Source organism: Lucilia cuprina, chromosome 3 (genome assembly GCF_022045245.1).
Source record: "Lucilia cuprina isolate Lc7/37 chromosome 3, ASM2204524v1, whole genome shotgun sequence".
In the NCBI taxonomy this organism is placed as follows: Eukaryota; Metazoa; Arthropoda; class Insecta; order Diptera; family Calliphoridae; genus Lucilia; species Lucilia cuprina.
The window spans coordinates 44410455-44435423 of record NC_060951.1 but is presented as its reverse complement, the minus strand read 5'-3'; the positions used below and the strand labels follow the sequence as shown (position 1 = coordinate 44435423).

The 24969-nt window shown below is 28.9% G+C and overlaps 1 protein-coding gene across 1 annotated transcript in view; it reads right to left on the bottom strand.

The window, feature by feature from the left end:
* LOC111688381 (GAS2-like protein pickled eggs) overlaps nt 1-24969 on the bottom strand; it is an 88191-nt gene that overhangs the window by 14243 nt on the left and 48979 nt on the right. The window contains exons 2-4 of the mRNA XM_046946765.1: nt 17846-18042; nt 14679-14797; nt 13933-14213 (exon numbers count right to left, since the gene is read on the bottom strand). Of these exons, the coding sequence (XP_046802721.1) occupies nt 13933-14213; nt 14679-14797; nt 17846-18042 (597 nt within the window). The remainder of the gene's footprint in view (nt 1-13932; nt 14214-14678; nt 14798-17845; nt 18043-24969) is intronic.

Sequence of the window (24969 nt, the reverse complement as noted above, 5' to 3'; positions counted from 1 at the left end):
TGACTATAGACGGATCTATAGTCTTGACTATAGACGGATCTATAGTCTTGACTATAGACGGATCTATAGTCTTGACTATAGACGGATCTATAGTCTTGACTATAGACGGATCTATAGTCTTGACTATAGACTGATCTATAGTCCTGACTATAGACGTATCTATAGTCTTAACTATAGACGGATCTATAGTCTTGACTATAGATGGATCTATGATCATGACTATAGACGGATCTATTGTCTTGACTATAGGTGGATCTGTTGTATTGACTATAAACCGATCTATGGACCAGACTGTAGACTGATCTATGGTCAAGACTGTTATAGATTGAAATATCTTCAAAATTATAGAATAATCTATAGTAGATACAATTAAAGTCTATGGTCAGACTATAAAATGATCTACAGTCAAGACTATAAACTGATCTATAACCAAAACTACAGATGGTCTGTAGCCAAGGATAGTCAATGTTGTAGACAGATATTTGTACTAATCTATAGTAAAGTCTATAGATTGATCTATAATTCAGAGTTGAGACTAATTTAAATATTATAGACTGATCTAAATTTTTTATTACTCTATCAATTCAATCTAAATTTTATAAGTTTATCTAGAAATCTCTCAACTGTAAATATAAACTACAACTCAATCTTTAAATCATTTCTGACATCTTTCCCATCTCAATAAATATACAATTTTAAACGAAACGAAAATAAAACAACAAGATTTAAATTTCTGTAATTACTCGTATAACTTTGCTGTCACTTTGACTGCATTTAATTGTTTAAACAAAAGAACATTTAACAACAATAACAATAAAATAAAAAAAATCAGAAAAAAAACAACAGTATAGAGATCCAGTCAGTCACACATTAATGACAATTAATTATAGTGTTTAGCACAAAATCATTTTAGATGAATTTGATTTTTTTTCATTTTATTATAATTGTGGTCATGGTTTGTCAAACTCATAAGTGAAGCATTAAAATGGAAGTGGGTTATGGCTGGCAATGAATGAATGATTGAAGGTGCTTAGTGCTGGTGGTGCTGCTGCTGTAACAACAGTTGCTCCATTCGTTGCCATCATATTTACATTAAGAAAATCGTAGAAAAAAAATTAAACAACAAAGATCTTTAAATAATCAAAGTTGATGTTGTAAAATTGATAATTGTGATTTATTGTTAATGTCACATCATTTGCGGTTTTATAGAAAATAAATTTTAAAGAAAAAAAACGATAATTTTTTTTTTGTTCGAAATAGTTAAATAGAAAAGAAATAAAAAATTAACTTTAATAAATATTTTTTTTATAAAAATTGTTAGTTAATAAAAATACACATACATAGAGAAATACATACAAAATAATGGAAGTCTATGGTAGTATTTAAGTAAAGTGAAAATTTGTTTATGGCATTTAAATGATCATTATTAAAAGACCATTCACTGATCGATTCGATAACGTTAAATCATCGTGTTTACGCGTTTTGTTCCTTTATTATAGACTTAATGGTGGCGTGTGTTTTAAGGCGTTTGTTGCGCTTTTTTTTGGTTGTTGCCAGTAAGTAGTAGTTTATAGTCATAGATGAGATTTCAAAATACCCCGAATAACAAATTTATAAGTATTTAAATATAATTTTTTACTATTATAGCTATTTTTAGTAAGTTGTTTTTTTTTGTTTCGGTGTCTAAAATTGTTAAATATTATGAAATTGTTGCGTTTAACCCTTTGGGAAGTGGGTCCTTTAGATCACAGAGTAAACAGTATTTCCTTTACTTCGCTTTCCTTCCTTTCCTTCCTTTCCTTCCTTTCCTTCCTTTCCTTCCTTTCCTTCCTTTCCTTCCTTTCCTTCCTTTCCTTCCTTTCCTTCCCTTACTTCCATTCTTGCTCTTCATCCTTTCTTTGCTTTCCACATATTCCGTTTGTAAATTTAAATATATAAACCCCTTAACGGTTTAAACTTTGATTTTGGGGAATAAACAAGGAAATGTTTTCTTTAAACTTTAAAACACCATCATCCATATCACTCTTCTCTCTCTCTCTCTTGAAATGCGCTTATGCAAATTATACGAAATATTTGCATGTAAGTATGTATGTGTTTATATTTCATGTAATTTGATTAATAAATTTTCATTTTGTTAAAGATTTGTGTTTCTCTTCTTGTTCACAAAACATTATTCGGGTAATTCGTGTTGAAAGTTGATAGCAATTTGCCCAATGGCAAATTTAAGCAAATAAAAATCAACTAGCAACAACGACGACAAGAAAGAAGAAAAAAACCTCAAAAAATATTTAAAAATCTAACTTAACTGTCGGTTTATTTGACTCAATCAAACAAAACTTCAAAAAAACACGCCATAGATGGATGGATATACGATGATTTCTTACCACTGGATTTTGGAAAAAACGTAAATTTTGAAAACTGCAACAGCAAAAAAGTAGTGATATTAAAGGCGGTGTTGTTACTCATCGAAACTGATCAAAAGCAAAAAAGAAATAACAACATAAAATAAGGCTTAAAGTCACACAATCTTAACAAACATTGATAGCCACACATCGTTCATCTCCATGCGCCTGCGCCTCATCACTCACCTAATCCAACAATAGCAATTGCTGTGGTAACAACATCCCAAGAATGACAAAAAAAAAAAAAAATCAAAGTAACCAAAAATTTAAAAATTATTTGTAATCGTTAATCAGCTTGGAAAATCCTTTTTTCTTTTAATTTTTTTGTCTATTTTATTTTTTCTACATGAAACCTCCGACCCATCCAATGTTCGCACTTGGATTTAAGGTTTTTGTTTCCAATTTCTGTTGTTTTTTTTCCTAACTCACCATCAGCTACGAGCATTATGTCTTTGGTCTGTATGGAATTGTATTTTTTTTCTATTTGAGTTTTTTCGTTATTTTTTTAATTTTTGGTATCAAGTACCAATGCCAGAAGCCAATGTAAAATTGGTGTTTAAATTTTGGTGTAGTTGACTTTACATGCAAGCGATCATATGAATAGCAACAATAATAAAAGAGTGAACAATGAATTTACAATTGTTGCTGCTGCAGCTTCTTGTGCTGCTGCCCAATTGTAAATTCAAATTTAACACATAGATCAACAACATGAATCAAAAAGTTGTTAAATGAAAACATATACAAAAAACAGAGTTGTTACGAAAATAAGGGATAGGGGGTGGTGACATTGGCTATTACAGTTCCTTTCTTTCCTTCCTTAGGTTACGTGGGTGTTCACTAGCAATCGTGCTCCAAGTGAACTCGCTCATGATGTATTCTGATAATCTTTGATTTACCATTCTCTAATATTGAATGGATGGTTTCTCTCCCTAATTTCGTTGAGTACTTGGTTCGTTCTCGGTCAAGAGAGAGTCCATGTCCTATCTGTTGCCAGAGTGAGCCAAAGCAGTTTCGATATTCTACAAGAGGTAATATTGAGGTCGTGATCGCTAGGCGACCGAAGATGGTCATTTAACCCACAACCGTTCTTACATAGTGGACAGACGCTGTGAGGTATGGGGAGGGTAGTTCTTAGTCACATCTTTAGGATTTTTAAGCCTCTGCAACGTGCCGAAAACTCACAGTCACCTCTTCTTTCCTTGCTTTCCTTTCCTCCTAATGAAATCTTGTCGATCTTACAATACTTTTCCATTTGTTTCGATCTAAATCCTTGAAACATATTTTGGGCTCCTTAAAGATCAGAGAAATGTAACGCTCCTGCATTCATATGTTAACTTATTTTTTCTCCTTTGAGTCAAGTTAGCGGTTTTTTATTCATATACATTTGTTTCATTGTTTGTTTGCTTGTCCGACCATCAGGTCATAGAAATACCATTTTTGGTAGAAATCCATCACCATCACCAAGACATCTCACATATCATCTCATCACAGCAACAAAGACCAAGTCAACCTCAACCAAAACGACCAATTCCTTAACAGTAGAATATGAATGAATTTAAAACAACAACAAAAACTCTACCATATAAACAATTGACTATATTTTATAAGCCAAGTGTAAGAGAGATTGCCAATTACTGATGAATAGTTTTAAAGTCAACTATTGTGGTAAAGATAGATAGATGGTGGTGGTGGCTGTGGCGTTGGCGTTGTATGGCGCTCGTTAGTAAGTTGCTGGGTATCTCGATAGATGGTTGCCTAAATGTTTTGATAGATGGTTGTTGGTTGGTATGCTGGTGTTTGGGTTATTGTTTTTTTTAGTTTTTTTTGGTGTAAGTGGCGCTTTAACATTTTTCGCGCAATCGTTTGGCATTTCTTTCTCGCCATTATGTAGCAAAATGCCACATAATCATACAACACATGCGCATTAAGAGAACTAACTGAGCACCATAAACTAAGAAATTTATGCTGGGCTTGCTGAGTAATCAGTTGAGTAGAGTTGAAAAAATGATGATACCATCAGAAACAGAAACTGAAGTATGAGATGATCATGATTATGACGATCGTGGTGGTGGTGGTGGTGTTGCTGATGTGCATTATTATGAAGAGGACGTTGATGATGACGTTGTTTGATGGCTAGACAGCAATCAGTAAAACAGACATTGCAATGTTGAGTTATGTTGCAGCTACATATTTCAGTTGCTGTTGTTGTTACTGCTGCAATCATGCAACAACTATCGTTTTCATTATAAAGATCAATATGTACAATGAAAATGTAATGAAATGAAATGCCATAAAACTGTATTTTTCCAAGACTTCCAAGTCTATTTCGTACATGAAAACATGAACGCGTTTAACCATAACTTTCGTTTTCATTCGAGTGTATGTGCGAGAAGATTTTAAAACCCTCAACAACAACACATTTACACAAATATACATACATACATACATACATACATACATACATACATACATACATACATACATACATACATACATACATACATAAGTAAAACACTGAAATTCGATTACACTTTTGAATGGTTTAGGAAAAACTGTCGCTGATGGCGTGAGGAAATGTTAAAAATGTTTTGATTGTTTCAAAGGCAAAAGGCGATGGATGGATGGATAGATGGATCATGATGATGACTATGACGTTGGTGATGGCAATAATGACGATGATTACGATATAATACGAGTATTGTTTTGTTGCATGATTGGTTGGTTGATGTTGTTTTAGCCTGGTGGTTTTTGATTACATATATACATATACCGACAGACAGACGAATGGATGTTTGGTTGGATGGGTGGACAGACATAAATGGAGGTAAGAGTGTTACACACTCTTTTTTAGTTTCATTTCTTTAGTTGTGGTTTGTTAGGTTTATTTTCAGGCTCAACATGTATGATTTTGTTTCAAAGTAATCTATGTTATAAAGGTGTTAGGTATTAGGTATTAGGTTTAGTATAGCTTCAGTTTAGCACCTCATATAAAATATTATGTGGAGACCTTTTCTATATGTTACTGCCTCATCGTTTGCAGCTTGGTCTTACATGATCATATTCTTATTCGTACCACAGTTTTTGACATTTTCAAGTATTGGCGATTCCCAAGTTTTGATTTCTGTTTGTGTTGTTTAAACAGTTGTTCGAGCTGTTTTTCCACAATTTTCTTGATCACTATGCTCTTGTCTTGACAACACATTGTCGCCACTAGGCATTTTGCACTGAATGATGAATAGTTTTTCTTTAACTTAAAGTTTTAATTTAATTTAAAATAAAATCAAAAAAAATTATACCAGAAAAATGTTTGCTACACATTACTATACAATTTTCACTATTACTAGCAACAACAACAACAACTACACCATACTACTAGTTACATTTTTCCATAACCACCAATTATGAGGTAATGAGCTCCAAAGGTATACAATAACCAATCAGTCATTTATACGCTTTAGCAGCTTTGGAAAACAGATGGTGAAATCGTGGGATCATTTTAAATTGCAAATAACAGAAAAGAAAAAAATATATATTTTTTCTTATAAAGTATTTTTTATATAAATTTTTTAAACAATACACATTATCTTGTTTAAAGTTAAGTTAAAAAAGTAAATTAAAATAATACACATTATTTTCAGAAATCAGTGTTATTTTCTTCTCTATTCTTTTTTTTTTTTTTTTTTGAATGCAACAATTTTTAATTAAATTATGACTTAATAACACGTATATATGTTAGAGAAAAAATTTTTGCATTAAATTTATGCATTTTTTTATTTAAAGGAAAATCTATTGTTTAAGTTTTATGTGTGAAATTGTTGCAATTAAAGGAAAACAAGTGTTAATGCTAAATTTTAGTTTTAATTGTTTATGATTTGTTTACTACTTTGTAACTGATGAGGAAAGTACTCTTTTTTAAGTTTTTTCGCCATTTGTAGATCATTTCACGATCACTATTTTTCACTGATATATGTACTTCCTTTTAACCTCCATGAATGAATAAGTGTTAATGTAGATTTTTTGTTTTAATAGTGCATGCTTTGTAAGCGATGAAAATGGTACTTCTTTTTAGGTTTTATTAAGTGATCGACATTTGTAGATCACTTTATAATGACACTTTTTATTGATATACCTCCCAGAATGCCACTACGAATTCAATTGCAGACTTTAAGGTATAACTAACAGAACTTAAAGATATTAACAATAGTCTGATTTATAGACGAGTCTTTGAAATAGATCATAGACTATATCATATTCTAAACCACACACAAGACTATATAGTATATTGTTTAAGCTTTAGCATAAACTGTAGACTTAACCTTTGAACTAGATCACGGAATAAACTATAGTTCATAAGTATTAAAGAATAGACTGTACTTTAGTTCAGATTGATAGATAGAAGACTATAATCGCACTGTTGTCCAGACTTGTTTGTTTGGACAGTAAACTACACAAGAATGTCGAAATGCTTTACGTTAACAACTGCCATGGTACCCTTATTTCATAGTGGTCTTTTCCAAACCTTGGTGAGCTTTTGCAATGACTCACCACCGCCCTATTGTGAATCTTATACGCCGGTAGCAATTAAGTGTTCGAGCTATCTAATCTTTTGCCATAACATGTGTCATGAGACAACCCTGACAAAGGAGAAGGCAGTCACTGTTTCCGAAACACAATGTTTTTAACATACAAATTCGAAATGTTTTTCATTCGAATCGAGTTACAGGGTAATCCCCTGGTTAAAGTCAATAGAAGGGGTGGACCCAACATCAGGTGAAAACACGCTGTTGATGGCATGAGGAATGTTATATTCCTACAAACATACTCATCATCATCATCTAAAGACTCATCCCAGCGCATTGTTCCTGGGTCTTATTGTCCCCCTACAATTCTACTGAGATGGCTTCTGTTGTCACGGCAACAGCATCTACAGGAAAAGTTATTGATAGTCTAAAATAGGGATCCATTTTAATGGACATGATTTATTTCCTTCGAGGTTTAAACCACAGACACCACGAGGATCACGAAGAAACCTTTATCAACTGCAAACGTAGTAACAGATTATGTTGTGCTCTGGTTAGACCCCATGTCCAATCATACCAAGGACTAACCGAGGAGTGAAATGACATCACTCCTCGGAGGAAGTAGACTAGATTGTAAGGAATCCAGATTATAGCCTAGACTACAGTCCAGATTATAGTCCAAACCTAGACTATTGTTTGACTATAGATATTACTATAGTCCATATAAGTTAATGTTAATACGAAATGATAATTTTATCGAGGTTAACTTAACAAAACATTTAAAACGGTTCGAAGGACCAATTTTTTAAGTATTTTTTAATTGACTTTTAAAATCAAACTATTTCGTTTGTCAACTCTAAAGCCTTTAAAATAAACAATTTATGCCTGAAACATTTTAATTAACTTTTTGGATTAAACAAATTTTAAGTTATGAAATTTGTAACGATTTTGATCATGCATACAGTTACTTAGTTGGTTTTTTTTATATAATTGTGAAATATTTAATGAGATTAAGTTGAAAAATCAGCTTTATAATTTGTAATAAACTTTGTAAGAGATGAAAACAAAAAATAACTGTCAGTTAGTTAAAGCAAAAACTAGTTAAAAAACAGATTGGAAACGTCGGGCGTTAGACGACAGAATTACAAACAACTGACGACTACAGTTTATTTTTTGTTAACAATTTCTTTAAGTTCACATCTTATCCTGTGGATTCTTTTGACAAAAATGTTATAAAATAAAGTGGTGTGCAGTTTGTGGTCTAACGCTTTAATTGTAGTTTAACATGATGTTTTAAAGATAACGGAAAAACAGTAGCGTTTTTCAGTACTTGTATGCATTTGTAGTACTTATTTCGTTAAAGCTGAGAGATCACCAACTTATTTACAAGCTTCGTCTTCCTTCTGTTTAAGTCTCTTCTGAGACGATGGTGAAAAATCAGTTTAGAAAAATCGTGACATAAGGTCATATAAAAAAAAAAACAGCAACAACAACAACATTAACTCTGGCAAAAAGTTGTAATAATTATAATTTATGCACTCACGTGTAATAACGTTTCTTTCTCTATCTCTACTTAAAACGATCCCTTATCCCCTTGAATTTTTTGTTTTCCTCTCTGCAACAATATTTGTTATTTTTATACCCTACACCACTTTAGTGCGGAGGGTATATTGAGTTTGTGCTGATGTTTGTAACGTACAAAAATATTGGTCCAATACCCACCTTAAAGTATACCAATCGGCTCAGAATCATTTTTTGGGTCGACTTAGCTATGTCCGTTCTTCTGACCGTCCGTATGTCCGTCCGTCCATGTATACCTTGTAATCAAACTACAGGTCGTAATTTTGAAGATAATTTAATGAAATTTGGTACATGATCTTCTATTCAAACTCTATACTAGACTCGATGACCCTTACGAATTCTTTTATAATAGGCCCTCATATGTCCCTAGACCCTATGAAAATTCCCCACCAAAATTTCACTGAAATGTCCACAATTTTATTCAACAATAAACGACTTAAGTATGTATATCTGAGGCAAGGTACAATTCAACTTAAATGCTTTATTATGACAACTAAATCACATATTATTTTTGTAAAAGGTGTAGGGTATTATATGGTCGGCCTCGCCGTTCTCTAATTTCTTATTTGTTTGTTTATACAATATTTTCTTTTAAATTTTCATAATATTTACTCATAATTTTGTTTATGTAGTTGCTTTTAAGTATAATACGTGATGTGCATTTATAACTTAAACGAAGTGGAGGAATTTGTTATATTCTTTATAGCGTTAAGATTCCCTAGAAGTTCACCAGATGTCTGTTTTTGTATATATGCACAAACGTTCATTCATTCAGAATGAAAACTATTTTCTTAAGCCTTCTCATTCTACTGTGTGGTTTGGTGTCTAATAATTTTTTCCGTCGTTTTGTCTGTCTGTCTGATTTATTTATTCATAATGTTTGTTGTTGTTTTCAGCTTGACATTTTCACCTTCTTATGCATTTATGCGTATTTTTCTTTATTATTGTTTATTCTGTTTTTTTGCTATTTATTCAGTGTTTTTTTCTTCTCGTCTATTTTCTGTACCTGAGAATTGTGTAAAACACGTATAAATTTGTTGGTATTTAGGTAAATAATACATCATGTATTATTCTTAGCCCCTCTTCCCTCCCCCTTTTTCTCTCTAATATATACTTTTGATAATCTCTTATGAATTGGGGTCATTATTTCAAATGAGAGTTCAACTCTTGGTTATATTAAAAAAAAAAAAAAATGATAATAATGATGCGCCTCAAAGATTATAAACAAATGTATGATTATGATGAGATGCATCAAGTGAAATATGTATGCAATCTAGTAGTGTGTGGCATGAGTGAAAGAATGTGAGAAAAACTCATGTTTAGTTGCATTTTTATAATAACAAATATTCTTTTAATAGGTTATTATAGTTTTATAATCTTTAAAAGGAATGGAAAAAAATTCTACAAAGAAGTAGGAAGTGTTTTTTTATAGAATTGATGAAAAAATGGGGGTAATATTAAGGGCAATCTTTTAGAAAGTATGTTTAGAAATGTTGAAGGAATTTTTCTTTTATTGTGGTTTAAGTTTAATGTGGTTAAACTTTGAATGATTTTTTGTTAACAAATAAAAATTAAATAATATTTTACTTAATGTTTTAAACATATACTTTACAATAGCTCCTGCCTTATGTATAGTTTGAGAAGTTTTTTCATTTTAAAAAATTTGAGAAAAATTGTACAGATATGAGGAAATTTTATTAATTTTTATTTGTTATTTATATTTGTACAAACACTTCGAAGGACCATTTTTCAAAATATATTTAAGTTTTATAGTCTTCTTAAAATTAATTAGTTTAAAAGGAGCTTTTTCATTTCAATTTTAAAAATTTTTGAAAAATTGGAAAGAAATGAGGAAATTTAATTTAATATTTCCATGGTTCGAAGGACCATTTTTGAAATATATTTATGTTTTCAATTGTGTTATTAAAGTTAACTAGTTTTTGCATTCTTGGTTTGATTTTTAATATTTATTAGAAAATATCATTTAAAAAATTGCAACAGCTAGGTGGCATGACATAATGTCCATGGACATTATGACACACTTAACAATTTTTAAAGATCATTCACCAAAAAAGATTTAATTTAGAAAAACTGGTATTCGAAATACGACAGAATTTAAATACTTACGCCCAGCCAAAGGCCGGCTATTCAGGACATTATTCTATATTTAAAGAGTCGTAATTTCCATGATACTTTTAAGAATTGTCATAACGTTCATGGACACTATGACACTTTTTGGTGTATTACGCCACCATCCAGCTAAACCTTCCTAAACCTTCAATCTTTTTGTAACCAAAAACAGACGTCTTTAATATTCTTAAACCTTTTGTTATATATTTAATATAACGATGTTGTTCTAAGTCCTTAATCTATCATTAGTTCATATATTTCAAAGTCCAATTTTCTTAGTTATCTTTACTTTAAAACACATTAATTATTTAAATGAAGCTGGTTCGAAGGACCAAATTAATACTTAAAGAAGCAAAAACTAATGAAAATATATTTTACAACTTTTAAATGATTCAAGGTTCTTGAAAACGTTTTCATTAACAAATTATATTTTAAATATCATAATTTTCGCAATTAATACAGAACTAAAAGAGCAGTTTAATTCTACTTGGCTCGAAGGACCAGTATGCATGATTTAAATTGCTAGCATACTTGAAAAAGTATTTTAACAACTTAAATGAAAATATAAATCTATTAGCACATAAGATGAAATATTTTAAATTCTTGAATACTATTTATCTTGTGTAGGGAAAACTTTTACAAAACTACTTTAATATCACTTTTGAACCACTGTCCAAAGGACCAACTTCATTTCGAATGCATAATAAATAGTTTTCTACCACTTTCCTAATTATTGACATTATATATCAAAACATTTAATTTAATGATTGTCATTAAATCTCTAATAAACATGTTTATGATTATATCATACTTATAAATGCCCGCATTGACAACATGACTTGTCTTAAAACTTAAAATATTAAAGTAGATATTTATTTAAATTTATTTTTCTTTTCAAATTTAACAAAAAAAAATCTCAGACAAAATGAAAACACGATGAAGTAAAAAAAAATCAAATCAATTTTAAAACAATTATGTTATTAATCCATTGCAAAGACTGTGTGTCGGTAGATCTTTTCATATATCTTTCCATATACATACATAGATTTTTGACATACTGGACTGTCATGTCATAATCTTACAAACTGACATACAATTACACACACATACATAAGTACATGTGTGACAAAATATTTCTACAATATAATTATCATCAACAATAATTTGCTTTAAATTGTCTGTGTGTTGGATAAAATTTTGTGTTAAAATGTTTATAAACAATCAACGATCGATCAGCTGAACGATCGATCGATTCGTTAGTTGGACTGATCAAGCAGCCCCTCTACTATGGCCACCATCAACGTTGGTGTATAGAGTGTTGGATATGGTTTAGAAAACAATTATTAAAACGTTTTTTTTTTTTCAAAGTTGATATTTTTTATGGAGTTTGTTTTAAAAACATAATATAGCTTAAAGCTATTACTTGTATTTGTTTGTTTTTTTTTCTCTTCTGTTTTATGAATAAATATTTGGCTGAATTTGAAATGTATATCCCCAAAGTGGGCCACCGTGTTTTATTTTTTTGTCCACTCATTTTCAAATTGTCGTTATCAAACAACATGAATTTGGGTTGTTGTGTTGCTTGCTGTTGTTATGACAATGTTAGAGTTGCACTTTTGTTGTTGTTGTTCTCTTTCAAACATACATTTTCATCGATATTGTAATTTTTTTTATTGGTTTTACGAAATGTATTAATAGAATTTATAGGCACGCGCGCCCTAAACATAAAACGTGACTTTAATTCAATTTATTAAAAAAGTATAAAAAAGAACAAAAAATTATGAAAATAAATTTATGAATTTAGTTCAGTTCTGATACGGTAGTTGTTTTTGCTTTTTTAAGAAGTGAAATTATTGTATTTTCTTTTTTCTATAACATTTTCCCAAGAATTTAGAGTGAATTAATAAATTTCTTTTTGAAAAATATTATTGATCATGTTTTTATGTTTCTCAGGAAAAAAAATTAATGATTTCATCGAATTGTTTAGTGGAATTTATTGATTTCACTTTTCAGAAAAAATTAAGAAAAAAATGTACGTGTTTTAAACAACTTAATAGGTCTCATATCAGTTCTACTGGAATGTATTAAAACTGTAAGTGATACAATTAAATTTTAGATCTGTCCCCTTTTTTGGGGGGTAAAATGAAATAAAAAGAAAAAATTTACAGAAATAAGTCTCACACAAGATTTTCTGAAATAATCTAAATACCAGGCCGATTCATGGCATTTGTGAATAAATATGTCCTTTTTTAGGTGTAAAATTATGTATAAAAAATGAAAAATATTAAAACTGTAGCGGTTTTAAGCCATCATGACCGAATGTTAAAGACAAATTTTAAAGATTTCCCCTTCTTTGGGGGGTAAAATGAAATAAAAAGAAAAAAATTGCACAAAAATGAACCAAATTCTACCCCAACAGAAGATTCTAAAAAAAAGACCGATCTAAAGAATCTGAGTTCAAAGGAACCATTATCATTATGACATGATTAAAGATGATATATTTACGACACTGGATTGTCATAGGATACTCTTCAATTTGGCCTATTTAACTCTCTTACATGCTTCATTAAGTAGAAGATCAATTTCCAATGGACGATAGCAATGATCATTAATCAATGTTTGCAAAAAAATCAAATTATATACACAAACCGAATGAATCAATGTCGAAAGACAAATTTTAAACATTTCCCCTTTTTGAGGGGTAAAATAAAATAAAAAGAAAAAGGTGCAACAAAAATTAACCAAATACTACAACACCGGAAGATTCTAAAAAAATACCGAGAATCAATATCATTATGATAAGACTACAGATGAGATATTTACGACACTGGATTGTCATAGGATACTCATTAGTTTGGCCTATTTAACTCTCTTACATGCTTCATTAAGTTGAAGATCGATATCCAGTGAACGATACAAATGATCATTAATCAATATTTGCAAATAATCAAATTAATATTTACACATTAAAAAGATAAAACAAACTCAGCATGACATCAAGGTCAGCATAATGTCAATACATTAAAAGTTTTACAAATATTACAAAATTCAAAAATTTTTTTCACAAATATTTAATTAATAAGCAACAAGCTAATAACATTAATAGCTCTTCCTCTTTAATAGCTATATTTAAATTTAATTTAACTATATTTTAATAATAACTAATTATAATTATGGTAATAATCAATATAATGATAAATATACTTTAACACCTTTCAACTTCAATTCGTTTTTCTTTTTTTATGATATTAGAAAAAAAAATATAGTAAATTAAAAAATTGAATTTGCCATAAACTTACCATTTCGTCTAAACTCTTCAAATCATTGGTTATAATTTGTGGTTGTGGTCCATACATTAACATGGGACCCTCATCATCATCTTCATCATTTTCTGTATCACTATCATCGAAGATATCTGTCTCGGTACCCACAGTTTCCGTACCCACTCCAATATCGGTCTGTTCTGTATTACCATCGTTTTCGGTTTGTGTACCACAACCAATACCATTGGCTTTATTGTCGGCTGCAATTTCACGATCAATCTGTCGTTCCATTTGCACTAACATGGGAGCAAGCATACCTGGGGGAAAGAAAAATTATTAATTTGTAATTTGATTGATTGTAGATTTGTTAAAACCAAGTTAGCTTAACTTTAAACTTAGTTTAGTAAAACCATGTTTTAAATATTAAGCCTTAGCTTAAGGAAAGTCTGATTTAAAATGTCTCTTTAATTTAAAGATAATTTATATTGAAAATTCAAAATCGTTTTGGATTGACTAGTTTCCTACGTTAAACTTTGTTTAGTAAAACTTCAGATTGCTTTCAATTTAACTTTTTTACAGAAAGTTCAGTTTAAATCTTTAGAAATTATTGATATTTCTCCAGAGTAAATTTATGTTTAAAAATTTCTTTAATTAAAATAAAAATTTAAATTTCTTTATAATTTAAACATAGATTTTTGAAATCTGGTTTCTTAAATCTCTTTGTACTTAATTACGTTTTGTTTTTATTATTTCTTATAATTTATTATTTGTTTAATACTCACCAAATTTAGCTCCTCTTCTGGCCACTTCTAAAAGGCATAAAATAACATGTTTTTCGTTTTTTCTCATAATGAGGTCGTCTGTTTCGAATAATAGGCACTCTATAATTTTAAGGCTTTTTCTGCAAAAAAAAAAAAAAAACAAATAAAATAGACAACACAAACATTAATAAAAAAACAAATTATTAACAAATTAATCAATTATGTTTTATGCAAAAAATAATAAACACAAATTTAACCCCTTGGGGAATACAAATTAATATTTACATCTTAAATGAAATAAAACCAAAAATAAATTAAAGAATTAAAACTTATTGCACGTGGTTCGAAAGACCAAAAATCTCATGATATTTTAATAATTATAATGGATCGAAGGACCAATTTAAAAGACCAAAAATTTCTGATTTCTTCCTACAATTTTCTAGTTAGTTTTCGTTCAATGATTCTTCAGATAAAAAGGACATAAATACAATCCATACGAAGGACTAGATATTAGATAAGTTTCATTGTGTTCCATATTTGAGGTTCGAAGGACCTGGTAAATTTTACAAAAATAAACAAATTAGTTCACAACTACTTTTACAGTTTGCAAGGTTCGAAGGACCATTTTTCTTAATAACATTATTTACATTTATAAAAATTCTTTATAGACCAAAGGACCAATAAGTAAATTTTATGTTTTTCTTAAAAGTCTGATCTAGTTTTTGAATAATCTTTTCTATAGTTTGATTAACAAACTCTTACAAAGAAAACTAATTTGTTCAGCTTGTTCCTTTACATAAATTATAAGATTTCTAACACGACAATCTTTTATTCAAAGATCTCTTTCCACAATTTCCTAACATAATTTTTATCCTACAGAAATAAGAGTTCTTTTTTTATATAAAAATTGCCATTTAGTACTTATTTTAAGGCATTCAAGCACATTCATTGCCTCATTATAATCTGAATACACATCAAAGTGTGTGTTTCGTCTTTGAAAACGTACATATCTCTTTTTTACGAAAACAATTCGTTAAAGTTAGTGAATAAATTAAGAAAAAAAATATATATTTAATTTTTTATATCTATTTTTCTGCTTTAATTTGCTGTGAATGAATTTTACGCGGATACGGTTTAATTTAGTTGATCTAAATTTAATTGAAATTTCATTTCATTTTCACGCAGATCAACATGATCATCATCATCATTTTTTACTTTTCTTTTTCATTTTCTTTTGTATGATTTGATTATTGCCAAGAATTTGTGTGTGTGTTTTTTTTGTAGGATTTTTTTTTCATTTTCATTTTATAAGATTCTAGTTGAAAGTGCAATGATCGTAAGGAATGTTTTGCAAAAATTTTCTAAATTAGATGTGAATGTTTAAGGGAAATCATTTTTTTTCTAAAATTCAAAATAGAATAGATTCATCAAGAGCCAAGTTATTGACACTTAAATTACTATTTTTATTACAATTTAATTAAGTAAAGTTTGTTTAAGGGAACTTGTTGTTTTTTTTTTTTAATTAAAATTAACATTTGTAGAAAAAGTTCAGTAGATTTAAAGTTTTCTTTTTTTTTAAATGGCGCCTTAATATATATGAGACTCGAAGGACCTTTTTAAGTGTTATTTAATAAAAAATGAATGAATTAAAATGATCTCTTTTTTATTGAAATTTGTATACAATTCCATTCTCGTCGACTTTAAATTATAAAAAAACTCTCTATTCGGTTTGAAGGACCAGTTTTCTTTTAATGAAATATTTGGATTTTTTTTAAGATTGTAGGACTATAATTTTAATAACCGAGATATGAGTTTATACATTTTTTAATGCTGAAGCTCGAAGAACCATTTGCCAAGATTTCAAATGTTAATCTTCTCAACTTTGTTTGCCATCATTAAATGAAAGGAACCAATTTTTTAATTTTTTAAATTTTATTGACATTATATCAGAATTTCCAATTCATTTAAAATTTTTCTATAACTTTATGAAGGTAAAGAGAAAAAAATCAACATAAGGTTCGTAGGACCAAAAATCGTATAAAAGAAATAGGCATTTAGTTTTTAATATTTTTTAAATTGTATTGACTTTAAATCAAAATTTTCCATTCATTTAAAATATTTCTAAAACTTCATGAAATTAGAAAAAAAAAAAAAATAGTCAACTTAAAGTTCGTTGGATCAAAAATCGAATAATAGAAATATGTTTTTTGTCTTAGTATTTACGTACGAAGGACCATTTTCGAAGATTTCATTTTTTAAAAATTTCTCTATTGTGTTTGAATTTTCAACTTTTAAAATGACATTTATATGATTCGAAGGGTCAAATTCCTATGAATATAAATATATTTAAATATTAAAGTTTGAAGGGCCATTTCCAAAGTGATAATTTATTAAAATCTTTTCCATTCTAAAAGCGTAACTAAAATATAAATCTCGACCAAAGTTTTAAACTTACAAAATAATACGTATATAATTTAAAGGACCAAATAACTTTGATTGCAATATATTTTGCTTTTTTCTAAGATTGAATATTTTTTAATTATTTAGGCTCGTAGGACCATAATCTAACAGTAAGTTTTTATTAAATTTGCTTCTTATATATGCAAAAATAGGACTCAAAAACTAATGATTTGTTTGGTTATGGCTCTAATGTTGTAGTTATTTCGAAGGACCATTTATAAAAGTCTTATTAGGTGCTTTCAAACCAAGTTGAGTGTTGTAAACATAACTATCTTCAGTTATAAAGATATCATATTAACTTCATATGGGCCTTCTATCGAAAATGTTAATTTATACACAAAGAGAAAATGAAATATAAACGCCTGACGAAGTATATACATATGTACGACAACTCTCGTTCTTGAAATCAAAATTCTATACTTATCCGTTGTATAAATGTTAACAAACTAGTAATAAACAATCCGTTGTCAATAGTGAGCGTTATCTTATATATTTTGACAACGGATGTTATTGAAAAATTATAAACACTTTAGTGTCAATTTGGTATCAATGTTAATTTTTTCTGTGTGTAATAGTTTTTCAATTCATTTAACCATCAAGGATCTTTAATTAACATTGAATCCTTTTAAGTATTTGATTTAAACGTGCAGTTTAATATATAATCCTTATATGGCACAAAGGATCAGTAGTCAAAAATAAATTGCATTCAATTTAAAACTCAAACTCACCTGCACCAAGTTATAAAATTTGATACATTATCGCGAGCAAAGAATGTACCGCTTTTTGCCCCTGGCAAATAGTGTACATTGCCCATGGCCAATATAGGACCAGCCGAACCGGAAGTTATCGAACGTGTCATTGATTTGTTGCGGGCCTGACGTCTGGCCAAATAATCCTCTGCGGCTTGGCGTACATAGTTAGCGTGCTGTAAAATTGACAAGAATAATATAAAACATAATTAATTGAAAATTTTGCTCAAAATAAAGAAATAACTTAAATATCCTAAGAATCTCGAAAATATAGCAAATGTAAATCTTATTTTTAATACTGATTTTTTCATTTTTTTTCGCTTAAAATTATTTTGAATAAGACATAGAAATATGTTGCATAAAGTAATGCTGTATGGCAAACGAGACGACATTTTGAGGCTACATACAATATAATGAGACGCCAATAAATGTCTAAATGTAAAGAATACGATAGATAAGAGAGGAGCAAAAAATAGGGAGGGGATTTAGAAAAGTGAAATTTTAATTTGATGAAAAACATTTCGAAAAACAAATTGAAAGTGAGAGAATTTTATTTGATTTATAAGCAATGAGTCAATTAATTTGTTATATTTTTAGCAAAGGTGTGATAAGTTTTTTTTTGCTAAAATTAGTTTGTAGTTATAGTTTTTTTTTAATATTTAACTTTTAATTATAAGTTTTTACAATTTTTGATTAGTTTTTACGCAACCCTGAATATTTTTTTACTTACTATTATCTTAATTATTTTCAAGATAATGTCTCTTAACTCTTGAGTTTTATTTTTATTTCGCATACAACAAAGTAGAGTATGTCTACTCTTTTATTTAGGCTTAAATTTCAATTAACATTTTTTGTTTATTTTTTAATAAATGTCAATTAATCTAATGTCACGTTTTTTTTTAATTTTTTATTTCTATTTTTTAATAAGTATGTGAATATTTTATTTTAAAATGACAGATACGTTTTGTACGGAATAAAATAAATATGTTGGGTTAGACATTGTATTATTAGAAAAAAAAAAATAATAAACAATTCATTGTTATCGTTTGCATACTTAATAGTGACATAAACAATTAAAAATTATTATGGAAAATATAGTATTTTTTATATCTTAAAAGTTCAGAAATAGTTAAGCAGGGATTCCAAATTTTTGGCGAAATATATAAATGGTCCTACGAACCGTTAAGAAGAAACAAAATATTATCATAAAATAAATAAAGAGTATTCACTTTAAAGCGCTTGGTTAATTTTGAAAAATACTCTATTTAGATTTGGCAATATTTTAAAGACTTTGTTGGTCCTTCGAGCCATAAGCTTTTAATAGAAATTTTATTGGGGGACCGTTAAGATTCAAATGACCATTTTCCCACAGTTCGTTTTCATTAATTTTCTTTACAATGTTAAAAATTCAAAACTAAATCTAGTCCTGTCATAATATTTGAAATATGTTTTGCCACTCTCTAAATAAATTGTATAAGGTTCGAAGGACCAAAAATCTAAGATAGCCAATACCTTAATATTATTCTTGTTGTAAAGACTTTTAAATAATATTTTAATTTAAAACTTTTTTAAACTGAAAACTAGTAGACTTTAGAGATATTATGCATTTTGTTTAATATTTGGGCTCGAAGGACCATTTTCTATAAATTAATTTATTTGAAATCTTCTCTATTTTTCAATCACCATTACTCTTAAATGTTGTAAAAGCTATTAAAACTTATTAAATGACATTTATATTGCGTGAAGAAACGAATATATAAAAAAGAAATAAATTGATTTTTTCGTTAATTCTACGGATTCTATATGGAACAATTATTAAGGCTCGAAGGGCCATTTTATATAAAGTCTTCCTCTATTGTGTTCAAAATTTATTATTTATTTAAATGATGACTTAAACTCAACGATTAAAGCAGCCTGCCAAAGACATTTAAATTAAAACATTTTTTGATGGTTCTTCGGTCCATATGTAAGCAAATTGGTTGCAGTATTTAAATAGCATTTTATTTTCTCATTTATATATATATTTTAATGTATGTGGTCCTACGAGCCATACTTGTCTTTTAAATATTGTATAACAATAACTGAGTAAGCAGAAATTTATTTTATAAAAGATTATTTATTAATTTTATGAAAATGTTTAACTCAAACAATGGTCCTTCGAACCCTATAGGTGATAGCTTAATAAAAAGAAAAGTATGAACAAAAAATTGGTCCTTCGAGCCCTTTAAATAATATCTTATTTAACAGAAATAAATTTAAAATATTCCCCAACAAAATTTAAAAAATTTAAGACTCCCTGATCCCCATAAGACAACTCATTCTTTAGCACACACACACACTTTTGTCGGCTAAAAACAAGGGTTTATACACATATATACAATACATACGTCTGTCTCATTCGTATCATTTGGTTTTGCGATAAAGAAAAATTATTAATTGCACATTTTTTTCCAAAGGCTTTGTTACAGAGTTCTTAATAGTTTTTTTTCGCTTTCGCATTTTAAAAACTTTAAATTATTTCTTTCTTAGATACATGTATGTAATCGCAAACGTATGCAATGAGGCCAATTAAATGTCATGTCATTTTGGTGTTGAAAACAAAAACGCATTCTCTCAACCTAGCGAATGAAATTGTGCATGGCCAGCATAAGAGGGGCCGGGCCACCTCTTTTGTTTCTATATAATAGCAATATAAGTTCTTAACATGACCACGAACGTATAGCTTGGAATACAGATTAATTTGAATATACATATGTAGATTTTTTGTTGCTTTTGTTTTAAGGGAAAATAGGCAGCCAATTTATGGACATGATTTATTATAATTAAACAAAGTGGCGCCTAGTTCAAATTTAAATATTTTTGTGTTGAGAATAATTAGGGATTTTTTTTGGCCATAGAAGACAAACACTCTCAAAAAATAAGCAATTAGATTCAATTTTTAAAAAAATATAATTTTTATAGACAATGAATTATAGAATTTTTGAATCCCATTTTTATAGTACATTTCCTAATCTATAGTATGTACTACAGTCTAGACAAATTCTCGACTCTCGTCAAATTTATAATTTCGACTATCGTCTAGTCTGGACTATAGCCTAGTCTGGACTATAATCTACTCTGGACTATAGTCTCGTTTGGACTATTGTCTAGTTTGGACTATAGTCTAGTTTGGACTATAGTCTAGTTTGGACTATAGTCTAGTCTGGACTATAGTCTAGTCTGGACTATAGTCTAGTCTGGACTATAGACTAGTCTGGACTATAGTCTAGTCTGGACTATAGACTAGTCTGGACTATAGTCTAGTCTGGACTATAGTCTAGTCTGGACTATAGTCTAGTCTGGACTATAGACTAGTCTGGACTATAGTCTAGTCTGGACTATAGGCTAGTCTGGACTATAGTCTGGTCTGGACTATAGTCTAGTCTTTACTCTGGATGATTATCTAGTCTATAGTTTGGTGCAGACTATAGTCTATTTTATGGTCTGGACTATAGAATCTACTATATTTATGATTTTAGTTTGGTCTAAAGTCTAGTCTATAGTCTGGACTACAGTCAAGTCCATAGCCTGGACTATAGTCTATTATATAGTCTATTTTATATTCTAGACTATGGTCTATTCTATAATGTGAACTTTAAAGTCTGAATAACATATAGTCTAGACTATATTTTACTTCTTCGATAATATGGATTTTAATCTAAATTATACTCCAGTCTGGACTTAAGTGTAGTCTGTGATGTAGACTATACTCTAGTCTGGACTTATTTCTGGTCTATAGTCTGGACTAAAGTCCTTACTACAGTCCTCTAGATTATAGTCTAGCTTTTAGTTTGGTCTAAAGTCTAGTCTGTAGTCTGGACTACAGTCAAGTTTATAGCCTGCACTGTGGTCTGGATTACAGTCTATTGTATAGTTTATTCTATAATCTTGACTATAGTATGAATAACAGTATAGACTATAGTCAAGACTATAAACTACTTAGTCTAAAATATCTGTGGTATAGTGTATACTCTAGTTAGTAGTCTGGACAAAAGTCTACTCTATAGCCTGGACTAAAGTCTAGTCTATAACTTGGAATTTACTTGAGTAAAGACTACAGGTTACAGTCTTCAATGTAGTCTAGTTTAAAGCTTGGACTATAACAAAGTTTAAAAATCGGGTCTATAGTATGGATTAAAGTTTAGTTTATAATCTCGACCAAAGACTAAAAAATAGTCTATGGGCTTTGTTCTGGTCTATAGTCCGTACCATACCCTAGTCTGGACTAGTGTAGTTTGTAGTGTGGATTATACTCTATACTCTAGTCTATTCTATAAGTTAAACCACAGCTTAGTCTGGACTATAGTCTGTTCTATAGTTCTAACTATAGTCTGAACTATATTGACTATAGTTTGAACTACGGTACAGTTTATTTTCTTTCTTTTTTTAAATTTGATATATTTCTTAAAAAGTACTTTTACAAAAAGTACTTCTTTGAAAGCAACACTTTTTTTGTCAATTTCTTGTGCTAAAAATCTCTATAAAACAAAATTTCAATTACTATTTAAAAATATATATCTGCTTTAATTCACCTTAAAAATAATTTATGACTTTATTTTGTCTCCAAATTATAATGTTTTTATATGAAATTTCCAAAAAAAAGAAACATCTAGTTAACAGCAACATCAAAAACAGAAATATTGAAATATAAATTATTTATATGAGAAGTTTTTCACTTAAAAGCTTTACTCACTAACATTTATCATAGTTGGTGGCGCCAAATTAAAACATGTTCTTGCCACATTAATATGGTCATATGCAAAAATAAAACACACACACATAATTTTCTTGTTTAGCTGATGTGTTCTAAAAAATGATTCACAGCAATAAAACATAGAAAATTTAAAGAAAAAAAAATTATAGAAAAATTAAAAAAAAGATACTAAATAGTTTTATTTGTAATTTCTTTTTTAACATTTTTTTGGCTCATAATTTACGACATTCTAAATTTAAAAAAAAATGTTTGGGTTTTTTTTCTTCAAAATTTACTTTTTTTAAATTTAGATCCCTTGGCAAATATTTGAAATAACTTGGTAAATGTATATAAATTATTGTGTGTTTTAGGTTTTTTTTTATAGAGATTGTTCTTAAAGATTTTCAAAAAAAGTTGAAAAAAATATTTTACAATTTATGAGAAAAAGGCATGTTTGGTGAGAATAAAAATTCAGAACAGAAATGAAAGGGAAAGTTTTAAGGAATTTTTCAGTTATTAAAATAGAAAAATATTTATAAAGGAATTTGTAGATCTAAACATTAAATACTGTTTTCAAAAAATATCTCTAAAAAAATTTTGAAAGTTTTGTAAAGTTTTTTTTTATGTAGGACTTTCGATTTTCAAAATCGTTGTTTAAATTCTAACAAATTCAAAACTTTTTTCTACTCATTTAAAGAAGATTTCAAAATCTTTTCAAATTTAAAGAAAAATTCCTATTTTTTAAGAAATTCATTCAACACAATTAATATTTACTTTATTTTATTGATCAATAACTTCTCACATAACTTCCCAATATAAATTTTTAACAAATTTCTGTAAATTAAAGTAATTTGAATATTTTTACCTCATAAATTTTTCAAGTAAACAGTTTAATGTCGTTTATAAATAAATTCCCGCTAAATTATGTCAAACTCTAATGAAATTAATGAAATGTTTGATAATTTATTAGAAATTTGTTAAAAACGAAAAAAAAAAGATTTCTATAAATATTGTTAGACACGAGATAAGTATTTGTTAGTATTTTAAATATTTTAAGACAATTGAAAATGCAATTTTATAAATTTAACTGACGTTACGCCTTAACGAATATTTGTTGTTGTTGTTGGTTTTTTTTTTTTTTTAAATATGTATTTATGTCAATTGTTCAATGAAGTGTTGCTAAAAGCCATTAACAAATAAATTGTCCAAATAGACAACATCGACATCAACAGCAACAGTAAACACTAACGGCAGCAACAACATTACCAAAGACCAACATTTAAATAAATATAAAACACATATAAATAAATATAAGAGGCCGAACAACAGAGCGATCCCTCTCTTATACGAATATAAGCGGTTTCTTGTTTGTTAAAGGGTCCTTAGTTAGTGTTGTTGAGGAAGTCATTCTTTGGTAGAAGGTGTTAGAAGTTGGTATCAAATTGTTATTGTGTCATTCAATGTAAGTAAAGTGCTTAATGGTGTAACTCTATATTGATGATGATGCCCATTAGAGTAAGTTAAACCTTTAAACAAATTGGGAGCGTAGAAAAATGTTCGGTTACAACTTAAAATACCCTATAGTAAGGATTTCACTCCAATGACAACAATCGATCCTGCTCCAATAGGACTGCATAGTCTTTAATCAGGACTATAGCTAGTCTATACTCTGGACTATATCCTAGTCTTTAATCTTCACTATATCGTAGCCTATACAGTATATAGTCTGGAATATGGCGTAATATAAAATCTGGACTATAGCCTAGTTTAGAGTCTGGCCTAGTCTATAGTCTCGCCTATAGCCTAGTATATTGTCTATGGAAATAGTCTAGAATAGCCTTGTTTATAGTCTAGAATAGCCTTGTTTATAGTCTGGACTATAGCCTTGTCTATAGTCTGGACTATAGTCTTGTCTATTGTATGGACTACAGAATTGTCTATAGTCTGGACTACAGCCTTTTCTATAGTCTGGACTACAGCCTTGTCTATAGTCTGGACTATAGCTTTGTCTATAGCCTTGTCTATAGTCTGGACTATAGCCATGCCTATAGTCTGGACTATAGCCTTGCCTATAGTTTGGAATATAGCATTGCCTATAGTCTATGGACTATAGCATTGCCTATAGTCTGGACTATAGCCTTGTCTATAATCTGGATTAAAGCCTTTTCTGATAGATAGATAGATAGATAGATAGATAGATAGATAGATAAATAGATAGATAGATAGATAGATAGATAGATAGATAGATAGATAGATAGATAGATAGAGTAAAGTATAATTAACACTATAGACTGAACTACAGTCAGTCTATAGTCTTAATTATACTTTACTCTATCTAGGCTATATTCTGGACTTTAGTCTTCCATATAGC